The sequence below is a fragment of the Podarcis cretensis genome (assembly GCF_951804945.1).
Source record: "Podarcis cretensis genome assembly, chromosome: 14".
In the NCBI taxonomy this organism is placed as follows: Eukaryota; Metazoa; Chordata; class Lepidosauria; order Squamata; family Lacertidae; genus Podarcis; species Podarcis cretensis.
In genome coordinates this window covers 10,181,813-10,203,937 of record NC_137183.1, presented here as the reverse complement: position 1 = coordinate 10,203,937, position 22,125 = coordinate 10,181,813, and the positions used below count along the sequence as shown (strand labels likewise).

The following is a 22,125-nucleotide window of genomic DNA, read 5'->3' as shown; positions in this document are numbered from 1 at the left end:
CAGCAGCTGCCCTTGGCTCGCCGTCCATTGCTCTAGACAGGAACATTTGTCAAGAGGAGTCTGCTTGCATTGATCTCTCGGCTTGGTCAGGGCACCGGCTGACTTGAGACATACTCATCCATAACCAGCAGTTACTCATTAGCTGCCTCTGCACCCCTCAGACATGCACATGCTACTGTACAAGCTGAGCTAGACAAACTGATAGCTCATACTGTTCGGGACACTGCTCAGCTGAGCGTGGGAAACGGAGAGCGAGTCCATGCATAATGATGCCAAAGCGATTCCAATCAGGCAAAAGGAGTTGCTGGCTGGAGGTTCGCTACCCCTGACCTAACGTTTCCTTGAACTCACCACCAAAAGTCACCAGCCTTTCTCGGTTAAAAGGTTAATGTCCAAAATGGTAAAGGAACACATGACAGACCCTTGATTTTGAGGTTGTTAAAATTCCAAGGTGTGTGATTAGATATTTAACACGAGATTAATTTTGTTTTGTTTTTTGCATTAAAAAATAACACTCAAAGCAGCTTAAGAACAAGAATTCTAAGCTGAAAAGAAAACCAGCCAGGTATTCTGGGGTGGAGGAAGGACACAAAGGTTTGAGTAGGGAAGGCCTTTCCTTTGACATACTTATGCAGAAACATAGTAGTATTTTCCTCCACAAAAGAGCCAATCTGAACATTTAAGCTGGTCCCAAGATTGATAGCTGGGATGTGGAAAAGCCTGGTAAACTCCCATTTAAATGGATAGCTGTTAAGGTCAACAGATATCCAAGAATAAAAGTCCTGTGTCTAAGGCACAGGAAATCGATGGATTGTACTGCACATCTGCATGTCAAAACAAAAATCAAAGAAATATCCTAATACTGCACCTTGGGACACTGCACTTGTATGCACTGTTCAAATATCTGTAGTATTCAGAATTTTCAACTTGCAGGATCCCCAGTCCCTTTAAAAGTCTGCTATTGTGCCTGCATCTTTTATAATACAGGCAACAAAAAGATCTTTATGGATGGCACAGAATGTCCACTTCATGCTCAACCAACCATTTCATGCCCATGTTGTTCACAGAAATGAAGGTTTCCTCCAAGGCACACTCATATTGAGGCAAAAAATAAAGGTTGTTTCCTATGGTCCTGGATTGACGTTCAGCAACGCAGAGAACCTCAGATCCTAGGCATGAAGTACCAAACCAGTCACATCAATACCAATTCTTGATGGACGCTCTTTACTTAGATACATGAAATCGTATTTGCAAATGCATTTCCCCACTGCTGCTTTCCTCAAATGCCATCCCATGTGATGTGTTCACCTGCAGTCCCACTTGGAGCAAACATACCTTTCACAAGCAACCGAGCAGCACAGCAGAACATGTTTGCAAAGCCATCTGCTTAAAAGGAGCAAACACAATGTGCGGGTGTGAGTGACAGGGTGGGGTGGGGTGTGCAGCTTTTGCAAATCCATTTCAGATAAACAGGAGCTGCATGAGAGCCTGTTCACAAGCTCTTGTTCAATCCTTGCTAATTTCATTTGGACTTGAACTGATTGATCATATCCAAATGTGAGAAGATGTGAATGTTAGTCATTGTCTGAACTGGGCTGGCAAGGGATGCTGCAGCAAGGAAACATTATCGTTGCCTGAATGATTCAACTAGGCAAATGGATACCATGCGAATAACGACTTTTGAGCTAATATCCACGCAGAATTGAACTCTTTCCTACTGCAGCTCTGCCACAGTAAAACAACAGGCACTGCTGTGATAACAGCTACAGGATTCTCTGTCCCATAGCCTTATCACCAACTATTCTTGAATGGCCTGGAATGACCAACCACCACCACCCTCTCCCTGCAAACAACAAGCTTTCCTGTTGCCTAACCTCCCAAGAGGGAGAAAGCCTAGGGAAAGTGATGAGAGAGCAGGGGACTCAGGCAGCCTCTGGCACGGGCAATCTCCTTCCAGTCTGTTAGGCTGATCCCTCCTCGAGCAGGAAACTGTCGCTTTGGAAAGGACAGACTGTGACATACTTGAGAAGGGTTTGTACTGGCAGCAGAAGTGCACATTCTGCTTCAGAGAAGTGGGGGTGGGGGATCCCAACCTCACGCTTGGCTGTCTACTGCAAGCAGCAGAAGAGGAGCCGGTTTGATGGACAGGCCTGGTGCCAGGACACAGATCCTTGGGCAGCTGCTAGGGCCCCAAGCAAGACCAACCACTGACATCTGTCCTGTACATGCCCCTCCCCTTAAAAAAAGAAAAGCACTGGGCACCTGGAAGCTGTTATTATAATTTCCTACAATGCCCCGGAGTGATGCTATGCTGGGGCATTGTGGGAAATTAAAAAAGCAGCTTCCAGCTGCTTAAACACCCATCTAGAGCACTGCTAGCACCTATCATGGGAGCCAGCCAAATTAGGAGAGGGCACTTTGCCAAGGACCCTTCAAAACTGGCCTTCTTGGTTAATGCCATTCATGCAGGACTTCCAACAGCAAACTCCTTTCTAGAATGCAGATGGATCCACAGGGATGGAGGGCAGGCAAGACCCAGAAATGATCAGAGCCAAACCGAAAAGCTCTGAACATTTAATCCTGGTGCCTGCAGGAAGCTGATTTCACAGTAAGTTCCCAAAACCACCATTCCAGCTCGTCTAGCCCTCCCCAATAAATACGTTGAGGTAAGCCTCCTTGCCAGGTGCATCCCTCTTAAGGGTTGTTCAGCCACAGCTGCCAAATCTGTTCCAACAGCAAGAGGCCCACTCCCTTTGCGGGAAACAATGCTGTGGCATAAGCCAGGAAACCAACCCACATAAAGACATATTCAGCTCTGTTTCTACTGTAAACATAGGAGTGTGAATAATTTGCTCACACTCTGTATATCCAAGGATGTACAATGAGAAAGAGGCAAAACACTACAGGGATACAATAGCAGTTTAACCATCAGTGGGGAATGGCAATGATTTTAAGTTATGCTTTCAAGGATTACACTAACATTGGCATGGGGTTGCGGGGGAATCTAACCAGGACCCAATTTATTAGGACCAACTAAAAATGATAAAGAATTATGCCAGCTTTTGTAATTCACATTACCTTCCCTCACACTCAGTGCTGGTAGGGGACCAGCCTGCGACATGTTATAATCTTAAAATAATCTCTCTCTACGCCTAATCACAACTATCTGGGTCCTTTGGAAAGCGGAAAGCAGAAGAAAAAATATGCGGCAACCCTTAATGGTAGACGATGCTGTAGGTACAGAATCAAAAGAAGCTAAATTGGGTAGTAATAGCTAGTGGTTGGAGGGCATTCCTTTAGACAAAACCAAAGCCATTGCAAAGTCCTTTCAGCATGACACGGCCAGGAGCTAGAAAACATGCCAAGCCCTGAGTCACAACACACATGCCTCCCAGACCCTCAGGCCAAAATATACAACACTCCATTGTTCTTTGCAGATTAGCTACCAGCTCACTAAACCCATTATGAGAAGCTATTGGCCTGGTTCAGACATAACAATCTTGGTCCAATATTGCCCAAACATGCCCCATAGACCCCTCTCCTTCCCTCAGGCTATTGTGGGTTGTTAAGCCAAAGTTTCCTGTGCCATCTGAACAAGGAAGCTCATTTAAACACTGCCTCCATTTGAAGCGGGATGCTCAAGGAGAAGAGGGGAGGGGCAGGAAAAAACATGTGACTCATTCTGTCCAATAAACTATGGTTTATCGAACTCATATTGTTAACAGCTAAAACCAGGCCAGCTAAAACCCAGCTGTCCAGAGTGGGCAGGATATAAATATAAATATAAATATAAATAATATAAATATAAATATAAATATAAATATAAATATAAATATAAATATAAATATAAATATAAATATAAATATAAATATTATAAATATAATGTTACTGACGACCACTCCTTATGCAATAATTTGCTGCCAGGAAAGCCTGAAAGAAGGGAACCACCAGAAGGGCAATAACCAGCCTACCACCCCCCCCCCCAATGCCCTGCAATGCGGAATAGAGAAGTAGAGCTTACAGATTTTGTGTTTGCCTTTGATGGGAAACTTCAAAATCATCTCCTGGGCATTAGAACAGATGAAAACAAACGGAGAAGCTGACTCCTGGCTCATCTGTGGATACTAGAAAAGAACAAAACACAGAAAATGGGTTGGCAACACCGCAATGAATTATGAGAGAGAAAGAGAGAGAGAATTGAATGTCTAAAAGTTACACAGATCAGCAAAAATATGCTTGAAGCAGCATAGAGCAATTTAGAATTTAATTGCAGGGAACAGCTCGTTGGCCCTAAGAGCTCTTGAGGTTTATTCAGAGAATCGCCCAGGTGTAAGCGGACCTGCGCTGCATACAGACAAATTCAAGCAGCTAGTTCTTAAGACAGGAACTATGTGCCTGGAAATAGAGCTTTTAAAAGATCTTACGTAACAGGACTGCTGCTATAAGGCGACATGACCCCCTCAGGGAGATTCCATGCCCCTAACCTAAATTTTCCTTAGGTTTGTTAGCTTTCCTTCAATAGTAAAAGCAAAGAAAAAACATAAGTCTTAGTAGCAGCAGTCTCCAGCCATTGTATGTAAAGATAAAAAAAGCCTGCAGGTGGAATTCCATCTAATTGCTCAGTAGGAAACCTATCAGTGTTCTAGTCAGTGACACAGAATCACAGAATCATAGAATAAGCACAAAAGGAATGAGCACAAAATTAGAATGGTCACTGAGGGCTAGCTAGGCATTTATTTTAAAATTTTATAGAGTCAGACGCTGTGAATTTTAATACAGTTAAATAACCACCTTAGGCTACCTAGCTATTCTGCATTTCCAACTTCACTCTCACATGCCCTTAGGACTATCTCATCACAAAAGTTTTGCCTACAATTCTGTGACACGAAGACATGGCTCTGTTTGACTGGGCAGTTTGATGTGGCAGAAGCCAGCCCTTCAGAATGCCCTATTTATGGCCATGATCCTAGTCACACTTTCCTAGGAATGAGCCTTATTGAACTGAAAGGGACTTAACTTCAGAGTATTTACTTTCGTATTTATTTATTTAATTTACATCCTACCCTTCAAGGAGTCTGGGGTGGCCAACACGTCAATAATGTAAAAATTACCAGAAAAACAATAATCTAAAAACAGTTATCCCAGGGTTGCCAGGAACAGTGTCTTTCAGCCATCAGTACATGCAACTGAGCTGTAAAATGCAGTCACATGAAATACTAGCAGATCAAACATCCCCTGCAAGCTACTTTCAGATCTCCAAGGGGGACGTGGAATGGCACGCTCAGTACAGAACGTAACGTTTTCAGAAATCTGACTTTCACTTCTCACAAGGGGAGACCAGAAAGGGATGGACTCTTAGACAGACCACACAACTGGCCTTTCCTACAGTATGCTGAGCAGAGTCGGCCTGAGGACTAAACAGCAAAGGACACTGATGTGCGAGCTAGATCAAAGCAAACCTGCTAAATAAAGATGAACGCAGAGAATCACCGAGGACCGAGTGATGAGGACTGAGTGACAAAAATGCTCAGTGGTTGAGCACTTGCTCAGTACGTGCAGACCACTGAAATGGGGATAGGGATTACAACTCCCATCATCCCTGATCACTGGCTATGCTGGTTGAAGCCAGTGGGTTCCAAGTTTCCCATCCTTGAATTAAAGGATGTCCGATGGCCAGCCCAGAAATGTTTTCTAGCATACCAAGTCCCCCCCACCGCACAAGTACTTAACAGAAGGGCTAGGTGGTTTTATTTATTTCTAACATTGCTACACTTCTCTACAGCAAAAAAATTCTCTGGCCAATTTACAAGTAAAAAATTAGAAGTATAAAGTACAGCGTTAAGAATAAATCCAAAAATTCAGGACAAAACCAGGGGCAGAGTGGCACTGGTGCAATAGATCTAACAATATTTATGACTGAGAAGCCAGAGAAAAGAAAAAGCTATTCACCAGGCATCAAAAGCAATAACCCAGAAAAAAGGACAATTGGGGTTTCGGCAGGATCACTGAATGGGTTAACAAGTTATCAACAGCTGTACATACTTTGCACAGCAAATAAGTAGGTATTAAATGAGAACAGCAAAGCTAGGAAGTTTGTATTACCAAGGGCTGCCTCTCTGTACAATCATTATGCTTATCTCAAATGCACTTGAGTGTTGCACAGAGATGTCCAGAGTCCTCAGTCCAGACCGTACATCTTGAATTTCATGGTGTTTGAGCCTCACTGGTCGTCCCCCCCCCCCCCAGATTTTCTCCATAAAGGTAAAGGTAAAGGGACCCCTGACCATTAGGTCCAGTCGTGGCCAACTCTGGGGTTGTGGCGCTCATCTCGCTTTACTGGCCGAGGGAGCTGGCGTGCAGCTTCCGGGTCATGTGGCCAGCATGACTAAGCCGCTTCTGGCGAACCAGAGCAGCACACAGAAACGCTGTTTATCTTCCCGCCAGAGCGGTACCTATTTATCTACTTGCACTTTGAGGTGCTTTCGAACTGCTAGGTTGGCAGGAGCAGGGACCGAGGAATGGGAGCTCACCCCGTCGCGGGGATTCGAACTGCTGACCTTCTGATCAGCAAGTCCTAGGCTCTGTGGTTTAACCCATAGTGCCACCCGCGTCCTCATTTTCTCCATATCTGTGTATTATGTGTATACACTTGGGTCTGATGAGAAGGCTCTAGTCTTATAAAAGTTTCTGCCACAATAAACCTGAACATATATAAAGGAGATGCACACTTTGTTGAGTTTGTATGATTTATGAAAAAAAATAATGCAGCAGCGGCATACATACGCTGCTTTTGCATAATTTCTGCTACTTCGGTGAACCAGAAGTGGGCATGGTAAAAGATATAGGACACCAGTGTCTTACTCTCTGAAAATCCAATGGGGAAAATCCAACGGGGAAAGGAGCATAGTTTAGAAGCACAGCAAATGCTTTGCATACAGAAGATCCTGAGTTCAATTCCGGGATCATAAAATCACAGAACTATGGTGTTGGAAGGAACCCGAAGGTCATCTAGTCCAACCCCCTGCTGCAGTGCAGGAATCTCAGCGAAAGCATCCATGACATATGGCCAGCCAATCTCTGCTTAAAAACCTCCCAGGAAGGACAGTCCACAAACTCCAGAGGAAGACCTGAGACAGCTCCAGTTAAAAAGATCTTAGGTAGCAGGACTAGGGGAAACCTAAGGCTAATACAGTGGTAACTCGGGTTACAGATGCCTCAGGTTACGTACGCTTCAGGTTACAGACTCTGCTAACCCAGAAATAGTACCTCGGGTTAAGAACTTTGCTTCAGGATGAGAACAGAAATCGTGCAGTAGCGGCGCACCGGCAGCAGGAGGCCCCATTAGTTAAAGTGGTGCTTCAGGTTAAGAACAGTTTCAGGTTAAGAACAGTCTTCCAGAACGAATTAAGTTCTTAACCCGAGGTACCACTGTACCCTGTAGAACAGCTGCTAGTCAGAGGAGAAAATACAGGGAAAGATGGGGCAATGGACCACAATACCTCAAAGACTGCCTCTTTCCATATGAACCTACCCAGACCCTGAGAACCAGCATCTGAGGCCCTTCTTTGTGTGCCTTGAGAGGTCCAGAGGGTGGCAACACGAGAACAGGCTTTCTCTGCAGTGGCTTCCCATCTGTGGAATGCTCTCCCCAGGGAAGTTCGCCTGGCACCTTCATCATAAACCTTTAGGTGCCAGGCAAAAACGTTCCTTTTTAACCAAGCCTTTAGTTGATTGACATCCTATGCCCTTTTAAAATGGGGTTGGGGGGGTTATTGGGTTGTTTTATTTTGACTACATATTTTGTGGTTTTATATTTTGATTTTGTTCTGTGAACCGCCCTGAGACCTCCGGGTACAGGGCAGTATATAAATTCAATAAATCAACCTCCCCCCAACTTGGTGCCTTCCAGATGCTGTTGGACTACAACTCCCATCATGCCTGATCATTGTTATTGCTGGAGAAGGCTGCCTCAAGATAGGTAATCTCACAAGTGGCTTCCCTTGAGACGGATCCAGAAGTTGCCTGCATGTTGAGTGGTGCGTCTGGATGTGCACACATTACACCTGTCCCAAGGGAAGGGTGCCGTCCGCTGATAAACTACTGGGCCACGTTTACATTCCAATTATTGACAAAGCCCTGAACAACTAAGAACCAGATGACATGAAAGATCACTGCCCCTTATACAGAACAGTTCAATCACTGAGGTCATTAAAGGTAAAGGTAAAGGTACCCGTGCCCGTACGGGCCAGTCTTGACAGACTCTGGGGTTGTGCGCCCATCTCACTTAAGAGGCCAGGGGCCAGCGCTGTCCGGAGACACTTCCGGGTCACATGGCCAGCGTGACATCGCTGCTCTGGCCAGAGCCAGAGCCAGAGCCAGAGCCAGAGCCAGAGTCAGAGCCAGAGCCAGAGCCGCACACGGAAACGCCGTTTACCTTCCCGCTGGTAAGCGGTCCCTATTTATCTACTTGCACCCGGAGGTGCTTTCGAACTGCTAGGTTGGCAGGCGCTGCGACAGAGCAGCAGGAGCGCACCCCGCCGCAGGGATTCGAACCGCCGACCTTTCGATCGGCAAGTCCTAGGCGCTGAGGCTTTAACCCACAGCGCCACCTGCGTCCCTCACTGAGGTCATTAGGGAAACCCTATTAGAAGCACAATGCCCTATAGACGGTTGTAGGGCTGTGACCAAGAAGTGGGCATTTTCCAAGGCATCTCCAAAGCTATATTAATCAGTACCTTAATCAGTTACTGCTTACACATTTTCAAGTCCACTGCCACAGCCTTAAGGGCTAGAGCTTGTGGGGTTTTTTTATTTAAAAGAGAGAGAAATAAATCGATGTTTTGTTATTCAGGGCACCCAGTTTGGTGCCCAATATCCAAACCCATGCTTGCGAGATGTGCAACATGCACGCAGCCCTGCTTCAGCCAGAAACCTGACCTTGGTTTACTGCTTGCTAAAAAAATCAGTAGCCAAAAAGCCATCTTTGAGAAGCATACTACTACTCAATGTATATAATTATGTCAGCGTGAAGTGCTCTCTCCTAATGCCAAAGTGCAATGGAAGGCAGAGGAGGGCGGGCAAATTGCACTCAGAGCTGTGGGGGAAAGCAAAGAGCTCTCCGCATAGCCACTCGAAGCCCTTCTTCTTTACCAGTGCCTTCACTTTGCTAAAGCTTATCTTGGCAACTATCTGGGTCAGAAATGTGTGCTTTTCCCAGTGCTGGCACTCCAGCTGCGCGATGAGCAGCTGTAAGCGTGCATTAAAACTCATGCCTGCAGCCGGGAAACGGGTTTTTGCAGATGGCATCGGATGAAGTGGGCTCCGGTCTGGGAAAGCTGCTGCCACAATAAATCAGTTAATCTCTAAAGGTGTCATGATGACACCTAAGCTGGCTTTGCTTTCAACATGGGGAATGCACATACCTCTCTGATCGCCAAACAGTAAGGAAGCTTAGATACTAGGCCATTCAATTTGCTTCTCTTCGGCTGTCCCTGGAAGGAGGTTTCCCCCATCCTCCCAAAAGCATGGGACAGTTTCCAGCTAGATGGAGCCATTCAACTCTTCCTTCCCTGGAATGCCTGCCATTAAACTGCTGGCATGCACACTTTTGCAAGCAGATACCAGCTGAATTGGTATATTTCAACACTTGGGCATCTCTGCTGTGTGCTGGAAGCGGATGCCACAGTGGAGAGTAACCAGTTGTTGCATAGATCCACCATACCATGTGGCACAACATTCTAACCCAACTCTCCATTTTCTTCCTCTCCAAAAGATGCTAACTTCCGACTTCCGGGTCGGCGCCATCGCCGAATGGCGGACTCCCTCCGAGCTCCGGAGGGAGTCGGCTGGGTAGGGGTCGGGTCCTGCCGTGCCGGCGACGCGGGGACCCTCAAAAACCATGGGCGGAGATGCCCATGGACTTGGTGACTCGGCGGGCACCGTTTGCGCCCCCCCGACCCGCGAAGGAGCCTTTTTAAAGGCTGCGGAGCGGGTGACGGGGGGGGGGTGTGGTGCTGTGAGTCCAATGCTTCCCCTGCCCAGCGAAGCCGCATGCCATTCGGCGGAGAGCAACGACTTCTTTGAAAATTTCGGATTTGGACTAAAAGGAACAACCCGTGAGTAAATTGATTGGACTTAAAAGGGAAATTTGATCTTTGAATTTGGAGCGAGCGGGGGGAGTGCAAAAAGGAAGTCCGCCCCCCCTGTTGTAGATGGCTCAACGCAAGGATTTGACAACTAAGATCGAGAGATGAACTTGTTTACCTGAAAAAAAATTTTAACTTCACGAAGGGAAATTACAATAATTGTGCTGGAGGAGAAGACTGATTTGTGGGAACTAAAATGCAACCCCCCCGGGAACCGGGAACGATCCGCTATGAGAGACTGGTGAAGAGACACAGAAACTTTGACAGCTGTCAAAGTAGCTATCAAAGCAGGAAAATAAAAGAGAACTTTGTTACGATGGCTTTGCTGGTTAGATTTGTTACAATTTGGACATAAATTATTGGAAATAAAGGCAACAAGTTATTTGACTTTTGGGTCTGATTTTGAAAGAAATTAAGTTACCATATTCCCTCTAGAGGGAGGCTGGGACATTGCAATAGTAGCAGCAAGTGGAAAAATACTATGAATTTGAGCAGGATCTGTTATCTCTTGGGAAAGCTGCAAAAACGAAGCATTATTTTGTCTACAGAGGTTTCTATACTAAAGGAGACAATGGATTTATCTATTGAAGAAAGGAAGGGACTTGACGCAAGTTATGTTCCTGAATAACAAAAGCCTCTGTGGAGAACAAGAAGTTTCTGAATTAGAAGGTTTCTGCAGCAGAACAGGAAAAAGCAACCTGAGGAATAAGAGCTGGACCAAATTTGAAGCCGGAGTATTTGGAACATCCAGACTTTAAAAGGACCAAGAAACAGAATTTAAGTTAGACTCTTAAACATAGAGGTCTGGATGGAAGAACAATGACTTTTTCTGAGAGTTTGTTCGAGATTCGACTTTCTGAAATTAAAAGCTATCAAAAGACGGCAAAGTGGAGTTGAGATATAGACGTGGATACACCAGGCTGGCAGTAGACAATGGATGAACTTTGGGGATTGGAACCAGGGAATGGGGGGGGGGGAGATTTGGAATCCAAAGGCTGTAAAATTATATATTATTTCTTTCTTTTCTTTTTTCATGTTTGTTGTTTGAAAATAGGGGAATTCATGGAAGGGAAATGGGGTCGATCTTAGGGAATTATATAAAATATAAGGAGAAATGGTTCATTAAGATAAATAAGATAAATTAATTTGGAATAAATGGGTTATTTAAAATTACAAATAAGGTTTTAAAATTTGGGGTAAGAATCTGTGGAATCAATTTAAGGGAAATGGAATACAAGAGGGGGAGGGGGGGGAAGTCCGGGAAAGATGCCACTGAAACCAAGTGTAAATCATTTTTGTTTTTTCTTTTTTTCTTGCTATCTTTCCTTTTTATTCTGGAAAATTTTTAATAAATATTATTAAAAAAAAGAAAAAAAAAGATGCTAACTTCCTTCATCCAATCCATAATTTCTGTTATGCAATTCACTGCCACAAGATGAGGCAACAGCCTTTACATCAGGGACAGGGAACTTGGGGCCCTTCAGATGTTGCTGGACTAAACTCCCATCAGCTAATGACAACATACCCAATGGTCAAGGACGATGGGAGCTGTAGTCCAGCAAGATTTGGAGGCCACAAATCTTTTGCTCTTGGTGTAGATATCTAAATAGAGATTCAAACTGTTATAACCTTCCCAAGCAAAAGACTACACTTTGTTTGAGAAGCAGGGCAAAGCCAGCTGGCTTGAGCCAACATCCAATTTCTCCAACACAAAGTGAAGTAATGAGTACAACCGGCTGCTTGTGCAGATTCACAGATTCAGTAAAGCAGGGCAGGGCAGGGGAATCTGTAGCCCTCCAGATGTCACTGGACTCCATTGGCATGGCCAAAACTCAGGGAACTGCGGCCCAGCATGACATCTAGAAGGCTTAATACAACAAGACCCTCTTTCTCAGATATAGCTATCATTTTTTTTGTTTTGCCCTGGTTCAAAATCTCAGCTGCAGATTCACCACCAGGCTGCCATCTTAAGGTAAAGGTAAAGGGATCCCTGACCATTAGGTCCAGTCGTGGCCGACTCTGGGGTTGCGGTGCTCATCTCGCTTTATTGGCCGAGGGAGCCGACGTACAGCTTCTGGGTCTTGTGGCCAGAGCAGTGCACGGAAACACCGTTTACCTTCCCGCTAAAGCGGTACCTATTTATCTACTTGTACTTTGAGGTGCTTTCAAACTGCTAGGTTGGCAGGAGCAGGGACCAAGCAACGGGAGCTCACCCCGTCGCAGGGATTCAAACAGCCGACCTTCTGATCAGCAAGTCCTAGGCTCTGTGGTTTAACCCACAGCGCCACCCACGTCCCAGGCTGCTGTCCTACGCACCTGCAAAAACACTGATCTACATCTTACACAGATGTAAGGATGACCAGGATCATGCCGATGACACCCTTCCAAGCACAATAATAAAACATTATATTGTGAATTCTCCAGAGGACTAGAAAAGGTCATACGTGCTAGAGAGGAATGCAGCGTTACTGTGCTTTATCATTGGCTGGGTGTTTTGTGTGACAGAAAGCATACAAACCATGCACACTATCTTGAGCTCCTTGGAGACCAGGTGGGATATAAGCACAGTGAATTAAAACAAACAAACCAGATCTCCTGGCCTAAGCTCAGATAAAATAGAAAGGGAGAGACAACCAAGGTGGGATATAAAAACAAACAAACAAATAAGGCAATAGCTCCAATGCATTCATTTAAAGCCGTGGGGTGAGATTTTTAAAAGCCACACAGCCTGTGGTGTGAAAGTCTGCTAGGTCAAGCTGAGACAGGTGAGAAAGGAACTGTGCAAAACCACTGCCGCTAATAGTCATGGATTTGGTAATCAAAATGGCTCTGCTAAGAACACACACGCACAAACTGCCTCAACTGCTGAGGTTACAAACCACAGCCCTACTGTGCTGCTGAATGCAAGCAACATCTTCCCTGGAGGCTGTTGAGAGCTTCTATCTGCTGCTTGCAGATAACAGAAACATGCTGGCAAGTGGTTTGGCTGCTTTGAAGAGGAGATGGACGCATCTTAGCCAGGCTGCTTCATTTCCCTTTCATCTCGCACTTATGCAAGCTCCTTGTCACTCTTCACACTGCCCACCCTGAGCAGGAAATCAGTTGCAAGCATGATCAAGTCGGGAGTAGGAGCAAAGGAGGCACCTGGGGGGCGCTGGGGAGACAGCCCATGCCCCTCTCTCAACAAAAGGCTTGGCAAACAGTCAGTGGCGTAGCATGGGTTGTCAGCACCCGGGGCAAGGCAAGTAATTTGCGCCCCCTAACCCGTGGATTTGCGCCCCCTAACCCTAACCCCCCCAGATGTTGCGCCCGCTCGCCACGTTTCTGGCGCGGCCAAAGAGTAGACGGCAATCCACCTGTCTGCCTCTCGCCGCCTACCACTTCAGGAGGGCGTCAGGACGCAAAGCCATCGGAGGCGCCACTGGTCACTCCCCCTGCAGGGAGAGTCAAGCAGGACCCCGCGCACCCCGCCCCCTAAAGCCTTTCCACGCTCGGTAAGGTTGGCCAGAGCAGCGCCCCCGCTCCACCCCCCCTCCCCAATGCCGGACACAGACACGTTTCCCTTCTCCAAAGAGGCAGCTCCCTGCCACCTTCTTGGCCAGATCTTCGCCCGCCTCCAACATCTGGCATAGCCATGACTCTCTGATCGCACGTCTCTCCACCCCCGTCGCAGGCACGCAGAGTGCGCCGTCCCTGATCCCCAATTTTGGCCTAAGCTGAAAAGGGGACATTGGATCACCCCTCGTCCTGGGGCCCAGCTGAGCCCCTGGGTGCCCCCACTGCCGTCGGCGGGATGAAGCCTTTGGAGAAATTTCTGAAGAAGCAGGGGTCTCACTTGGCTGCCCGGGCTGGCCCCACGAGTGGTGGGCAGCTGCCTCGCAGGCAAAGTGTCTCCAAGATCCTGCTGCCCGGATTCCTCAAGGAGCCGCCCAAGGAGCCCCCCGAAGGAGGCACGGACACTGCTGGCGATGGGCGATGGCTGGAGCTGCGGCCCCCCCGATTCCTCTCTTCGCTCCCCAACATCCTTCTCCTCCGAGGAGCTGTCCCCAGGCGGTTGCGGAGGAGGCGAAACCCAGCTCAGCCGGCGTAAATCCCCTTTGGAGAGAGGGGTGGAGATTCTTCCCTCCCCACCTCTGCGCCCAGCAAAGTGAGGCGCGTGCCCTTGGCCCCCGCAGGGCTTTCCCCAAGCCAACGAAGCGTCCCGGCTTGCTTGCAATCTGAATCTCTCCTGTTTCCTCCGCCAGCCCGCAGCCTCTGCCTCGTCTCCTTCGCCTTTGCCACTCCGTGCGCCCTGCGCGCGCGCGCCCTATTCGCCAGGCTGCTGCTGCTGCCGCTGCAAGCGGGAGTGAGCCAGGTAGGGGCAGAGAGCTGCGAGTGCGCCCCCCAAAATGTTGCGCCCGGTGCGGCTGGCACCCCCTGCACCCCCCACGCTACGCCACTGCAAACAGTTCCAGGTCTGCGCTACATACAAATATCCTTTCATAAGTTGGACACAGCTGGAACAACCCGGACTTTTCTCTTTTTTTATAGCCTATCATTGAAAAGGAAATATTTTCCAAGGCAGTTTACAAACACAAGCAATAAATAAAATAATAATAATAATAATAATAATAATAATAATAATAATAAACACTGAAAAGGTTCACAAAAGGAAAGCAGCAGCAGTGACAACAATTCATAGAATTGTAGAGTTGGAAGGGACCACGAGGGTCACCTAGTTCAACCCCCTGCAATGCAGGAATCTTTTGAGCAACAGGGCTCTTGAACCCATGACCATGAGATTATGAGTCTCATGCTCTACCAAATGAGCGATCACATCAATGGGACTTTTTCAGTGAGTTGATATTTCACATTTAAATGCTGAGCAAGATGCTGCAGCTCTGGAATTTATGCTATCAGGCATCACCCTCAACCGTCCATCCCTCTTTTCAATAAAGGGGGAATTAAGACTTGCCCAACAAATTAGGTGCTTTTTTTTGCATCTAGTCTAACTTACTGATTCCACCTCACCCCATTTTTTTGCTTGTTTTGCTTAGACAAAAAGTTCTGTCGAACCTAAAGCTTGCTCTCTTCCTAATATTTCAGTTGGGCATTATGAAGGTGCTGCCTACTATTACTTTAGGATTTTTGTCCTAACACAGCTATCTAGTTTAAAAATAAAATAAAACCCTAGTGTGTAGAATGTACGTGGATAGCAACGGGTATTATTAATTCTTGTTTCAGTTTTGATCTTCAGCTCTAAATGGCCTCCTCATTGCTTGAAAGCTGTGTATCCTTTTGGATAGTTGCTAGCTGTCTTCTGTACGTAATTAATGAAAAGGGTGTGATTTATGCACACTTTTTCTGAAAACAGGCAAAATGCTTTTAATTAAAGGCAACCAGACCAAATACTGAGCATATCTAGCCACACTGACATGTATTATTTATGGCATTGCTTACCAACAGAAAAATATAGCGGTATTATCTATTTTAACTCTGTAAGTACAGGCATAGAGATGTGACTGAATAAACATAAATGATGTGAAAGAGACATTTTCTCAAAATATATATGCTGGCTACTGAAATGAAATTATGGAAGCAATCCGCTCCCTTTTCAGGAAGTAATGATGTCGTTTTTAATGAAAGAAGCACATAATATGATTTCTCGCAGGCTAGAGTTTTCTGGCATTCTGCATTGTTTTATCCAACAGTTGCGCTAGAGGAGGGAGGCCAGCGTGCATCCAGAAACTGATCCACAGGGCTGACCTGTGTTGAGCAGGAACTGGGAACCTGTGGCACTTCAACTCTCACCAACCTCAACCAGCATGGCTGATGGTCAGGGATGTGGCAGTGTGGTGTGGAGATTTATATTTGGACTCAAGTCCTTATAGGCTTCTTCCCAAGCATAAGATTACGTACGCTTTGTTTGAGAAGCAGAGTAAAGCTAGCTAGTCTGAACTAGCATCCCGTTTTTCTAACACAAACTGTCTATTTGTTATCAGGATCTGCAGTAGAGAATCTATGGCCCTACAGATGATGTTAAGACTACCCCACCCATCATCCCTGACTATGGACCATGTAGCTTGGAGCAGATGGGAACCGGAGTCCAGCAGCAGTTCAAAAGCACCCGTTTTCTACCTCTGATCAAGATGCTGGGCAGCTCTGCTGTGACACTTTTTTAAAAAACGGATGCACATTAATATATTTGCCTCTCATTTTCAAAAGCAGCCTTCTGGCTTCCAATGCGGAATGGCTTATATTCTATTCACCTCCTCCACTGCTGGGAGATTTATTTGTTTGGAGTCTAGCAAGAGCTGGAGAGTCACCAGTTCGCTAGCCAAGAGCCAGACCAATGCTCTGGTGTAATGTTTTATTTCCTTTTTATTATTGTGCACACTCATTGCCTTCCTCCTTACTTTTCCTCTCTCTCTCTCTCCCTCCCTCCCCCACTTCTCTCAAATAAAGAGAATTTTCTCAAATAATCAGATCTCTGGGCTCGACTGGATTCTTATAACACCTGAGGGTTGGGTGTCCTTCCATGATGGCTAGGCTGTTTGGTTTCAAGTTAATGGAAGATAAGGAAGGGAATGGAGCTGAAGCGACTGGCAGGAGACCAGGAGCTTGGCTAGCAGTCCTCCCGTTCCTGAGTAAATAAACTGCAAAGTATTGGGTGTCCCTCTGGTGGCAAGAAGAGAGCAAAGAGGCAGAAGGCACATCATTAAGAGCAACAGAGCTTCCCCTATGCTATGGCACACAGGTAAGATCAAGGTTTGCTTTATATCAGGAGTGGAGAGTCTTCTGCCATCTGAGGACCACATTACCCAGTGGAAAGCTATTGGGGACACATTCCAGGAATGGGCCAGAGCCATACACCATCTCATACCCTTAACCATATAGGTATTATAGGGACAGAACTACTCAAACTGTATAGAAATCTATTCATGTACAGCGGCAAGAATGTTGCTTGCCCAAAAATGGAAAGAAGAAGTCCCGATGAAAGAAGAATGGATACAAAAACTGATGGAATATGCAGAAATGGCATACAAAAAAAGGAAAAAAAAGAAATCAAGATAGCAAACTTTTTATAAAAGAATGGAAATGATTTATGGAATATTTACAAACAAACTGTAAACAGATAAGAACATTGGCAGGATTATTGTAATAACCTGCAGTTTCATAAGAGTATATATTTAAAGCAGACAAATAAATGAGTAAATTAAATTAATTTGGATATGCAGAGAATATTTAAAATAAATTTAAGGAACTGCAGAAAAAGGGGGAAGTCAAGTCAAGTCTTGAAATGTTAAAATGAAAGGAAAATTCTTGAAATGTAAAAAATTGAAAATCATAAATATATATATATTTTAAAAAACATATAGGTATTTCCCATGGAAGCAGAAACATATATTTAATTCTTAAACCTTCCATTCCTCCATAGACTTTGTTTTACAAAGTGTGTTTAATAAATAACAACAGCAACAAATCATCCCCAACACCCTTTATTTGCCCTGACCATATAAAAGTCAAAAGCAACTTAGTATTTTCCACAGAAAAATTCTAAGAATGGCAGTGTGCACACTTTGCCATATATCAAAGCCCTTTTCCCCTCTCAGCTGCTGCCCACAGAACAGCTAATTGGCACAAGAGCACCCAGAAGGACAAGGTGAAATCCAGCTGCAAGCTGCAGCCAGCTAATGGCCTGGGCTGGGGTCCCCACCCATGCTTTCTATATACACCTGTAATAGGTAGGTCTGTCAGTGGTTGAAGAGCTGGCTGCCTAGAAGAAGATAACCTGAAAGTCAGATAACCTGGCTTGAAGAATGCAAGACTTCAGAAAGTTTTGCTCCATCAGAAGGAATCCAACATGTGTTATCAGCCAACCATTTGTGTCACATTTCTTTAGCATATTTACATCCTGCTGCCTTCCTTCTATCAGGAAACTCAGTCATGGCGTCCCATCCAGGCAATGACCAGACCCAGATCTTCTTAACTTCAGTAAAGCGGTTGCGTCACATGCCCACAGGTGAGGTCCAGGAACAGAACAAGGTTTCCCCACTGTGACAAAGCCATGCTTGGCTCTACACCACTGCTCAACCACTCTAAAGACAGTGCTCCCAGCACCTCCCCACCTCAGAAGGAGGATGGGAAATCCCCAACATAGAAGCATATTACATTGCCAACCAAATACGCCATATAATCCCATATGTACTAGAAGATGAGACAAAACAATGGGTACACCTAGAGAGGGACACAATTGAAAATACCTGCACCACAACATACCCACTCCTCCCAAACAAACTAAAGAAAATTCCCACAACACTTAACAGGTACACACAGACCATGCTCAAAGCATGGAAAACACAAATAGGCAAACTATCCCCACTAATCCCCCTGGCATACCACCCATTATTCCACCATGCAGCACAAAACCTCCAGATAAAAACCTGGCGAACCAAAGGCTTATATCGCCTAATAGACTTTTATAAAAATAACAAACCCTTGTCAACACAAGAAATACAAGACAAACTAGAAGACACCCAAATGCCCTGGTTAACACAACACCAACCACATGCCCTCTTAAACAACCCAACAGTAAAATCAGCAGCAACTAGGCCCCTGACAACCTTCGAAAACCTCCTCCTAACAACAAAGGGAAACGGCAAAGGGACGGTATCTGCAATATACAAAATGCTACTCCAAAATCCCACAAATCCCCTAGACGCAATCAAAAAACAATGGGAGAATGACATAGGCTATGAGATTAACCCCACTCAATGGACCAGAATGTGGTCTAAACCCCCCTTTAAATCCATATCAACGAAAAGAAAAGAACTCACACTGAAACTCACCTACAGGTGGTACCTAACATCAAGGAAACTAGCACTAATACACCCAGGAACCTCACCAAAATGCTGGAGAGGGTGCACCTCCATAGGCACATACCTCCACATGTGGTGGGAGTGTCCCAAAATCCAACTATTCTGAACAACAGCCATACAAGAAATATGTAAAATAACTAGCAAGTATTAGACTTCACCCCAGAATTGGCCCTACTAAACATCTTCCAAGACAACAAAGAACTCATAACCCACCTACTTTCAGCAGCCAGAAACACCATAACCAGACACTGGAGAGACCTGTCAGGAGTAAGCATGGACCAATGGTACCAAATAGTATGGGAAACAGCCCTACTAGAAAAATTAACTAATAAACTGAAACTGACACGGGGACAAACAGAAGAAGACACCTTCACCCCGCTATGGCTCCCCTTTATCACATACACAGCCCAACAGGACAATGACAATAATCCACCAACAGCATACAAATCAGTATGGCTAACCTGACCCAAAACACCCACCCACCTCACTCACACACGAAAACAAAGATCACCACAGCCAATCACAAACAAACAATCACACCCTAGGCCAACCCCAACCTCTCTCACCACCAAAGGAACACTAGTGAACAACACAAGCACGCTGACACCAAACTCTACATACATTAAGCATAATAGAAACACCGCTACCCGACCCCACCCCCATCCATCTCCCCTCCCTCCACCCCCCTTTCTTTTTTTTCTTTTTTCTTCTTCTTCCCCTAATGCCTCAACAAATGAAACGGATTTGTAAAAATGTTACATGGGGGGGAAAATACGAGGCATTACACTTACACTGTAAAACAAGAAAACCCTTAATAAAATATTTTTAAAAAATAAAAAAATTAAGACAGTGCTCCTTTCTGCAGAGCTCAACCCAATGCAGCTATATCCCAAACCATTACTCTAGGAAGCAGTGATGGACAGTGGAAGGCTCTCCCACTCTAGAGTACTTCTCCAGGTGAATCATCATGGTCAGCTTGAGCTTGCCGGCAGGAAGGTACAGATACCGCTGTACCTTTGAGCTAGCCTCCCATAACCTGGTGCCCTCTGGGTGTTTTGAACTACAACTCCCATCATAAAACAACAATATTCCCCTCGAAGAGCTGCACTTCCCAGATTTCCCTGGGAAGAGAAATCAATTGTTAAAGCACTCTGGGAACTGTAGCTCTAGAAGGGAAAAAAGGTGTCTCCTAACAACTCTCAGAACCCTTAAGAAACCAAGAGTTCCCAAGATACTCTGGGAAAAGCCACGCCTGTTTAAAGTTGCATCAGTGCTTTAAATGTACACTGCAGGAGGAGCCTGTTTAGGTACAATTATTATTATTTATTAAATTGATATACCATCCTTCATCCAAAGATCACAGGGCGGTTTATAACATAAAAACATAAAAACACAAAATATATAACATCATAACAAAAGAAAACCAGATATCCCATTACTAGATACATACAACCTATTAAATACAGGCCAGGAATACGTAAGAGGGATCCTTTGAAGCTCAGATACAAAGGCCACTTACTGAGCCTCCCTTGGAGAAAACTGTGAATGAAACACCAGGGTGTGGGTGGGTATGCATTTTAACTACTGAGTATTCTGAGTTCACAAACAGAAGATTTTGCCTCTATGCAGAACATTACCAAACATGGGTAAACAAGCAGTGGCGGCTGCTTTTGTCTGATAGAGAAAGATCTCCCTCCCTGCCAACGGACTGCTATGAATCTACTAGGTGTGCTGGCCTAGCTGCAGCTGCCTCTGTAAATCAATAACCAACCAAATGGTTGCCAGGAGCCCTATTCAAAAAGGGATTTCCCTGACTCAGGACTGATTTGGTTAAACAAATACAGGTCACAACTGACATGGCTCTGAGAAAGAGGAGTGACGCTCAAAGCCACACACAAGGTTGAGAAGTTCACGCACGCCCCCCACAGTCAGACACTCCCCTCCCCCCCGCCTCTGCTTCCACCGTAAGCTCGAGAACAGATCTATCTGAGAGGTATCATCTGCAACAAACCTGTGGCCTGTATGCTGAAGACTTGCTTTACATTTTAATTCATACTCTTTGTTTTATGGTGATTTCTCTTACGTTTCTGGAAAAGCAAGCTGCTGGTGCCTGCCCAAATCTACCAGAGGAACAGGTTGTTGCCTTAGAGCAGGGGTCAGCAACCTTTTTCAGCCAGTGGGCCAGTCCACCGTCCCTCAAACCATGTGGTGGGCCGGACTATATTTTGAAAAAAATAATTAACAAATTCCTATGCCCCACAAATAACCCAGAGATGCATTTTAAATAAAAGCACACATTCTACTCATGTAAAAACACCAGGCAGGCTCCACAAATAATCCAGAGGTGCATTTTAAATAAAAGGACACATTCTACTCATGTAAAAAGACGCTGATTCTCAGACCATCCGTGGGCCGGACTGAGAAGGCGATTGGGCCGCATCCGGCCCATAGGCCTTAGGTTGCCTACCTCTGCTTTAGAGAGAAGACCACAGAGCACACATGCCACATGCAGAAGGTCCCCAGTCTCAATTCCCTGGCCTAAAAGGACCAAGCAGCAAATGATGGGAAAGACCTCAGCCTGAAATTTTGGATAGTGAAAACCTAATACACAACACTGGGTAGGCTACATGGATAAATAGTCCTGACTTAGGATAAGGCAGGTTCCTAAGCTTGAAGCAGCAGAACTTGAAAGGGACACTCACAGCATAATTTTGCCACCCTACTAGGGGGAGGAAGGAGAAAGGAGGACCTTCATTTTTGCCAAAGGCAGCCAAATAATGTGCTCCAGCTTCAACACTCACAAAACCGAGCAGGTGTTTTTTGGTGTGTTTTTTTTGGTGCTCACTCACCTGCTCCTTAAATTGCTCTTGCGACAAGCAGTCAATCAAGTCCACACAGCCAAGGAGGCAGCCAGAGGGATAATCTTTGGGAAATTCCAAATCTATGGCAAGCCGGAGAGAAAATTGTTAGGCAAGCTCAGACATGTAATGCAGCGCCCTGCCATTCTCCACATGGTCTTGATTAGCCTTTGAGTGCCTTGCGTGAGCTCTCTCCACACTGTTTTATACAGCTAATTTCATGGTTTGGACAAAAGTACGTTTGCTTAGGGAAGCTTTTCTGAT

At 45.5% G+C, this 22,125-nt stretch overlaps 1 protein-coding gene across 1 annotated transcript in view; it reads right to left on the bottom strand.

Moving 5' to 3' along the window:
- Positions 1-22,125, bottom strand: part of TRIP4 (thyroid hormone receptor interactor 4) — a gene marked incomplete at its 5' end in the record, with an annotated part of 42,786 nt that overhangs the window by 2,738 nt on the left and 17,923 nt on the right. The window contains 2 exons of the mRNA XM_079953301.1: positions 4,022-4,124; positions 21,853-21,944. Of these exons, the coding sequence (XP_079809427.1) occupies positions 4,022-4,124; positions 21,853-21,944 (195 nt within the window). The remainder of the gene's footprint in view (positions 1-4,021; positions 4,125-21,852; positions 21,945-22,125) is intronic.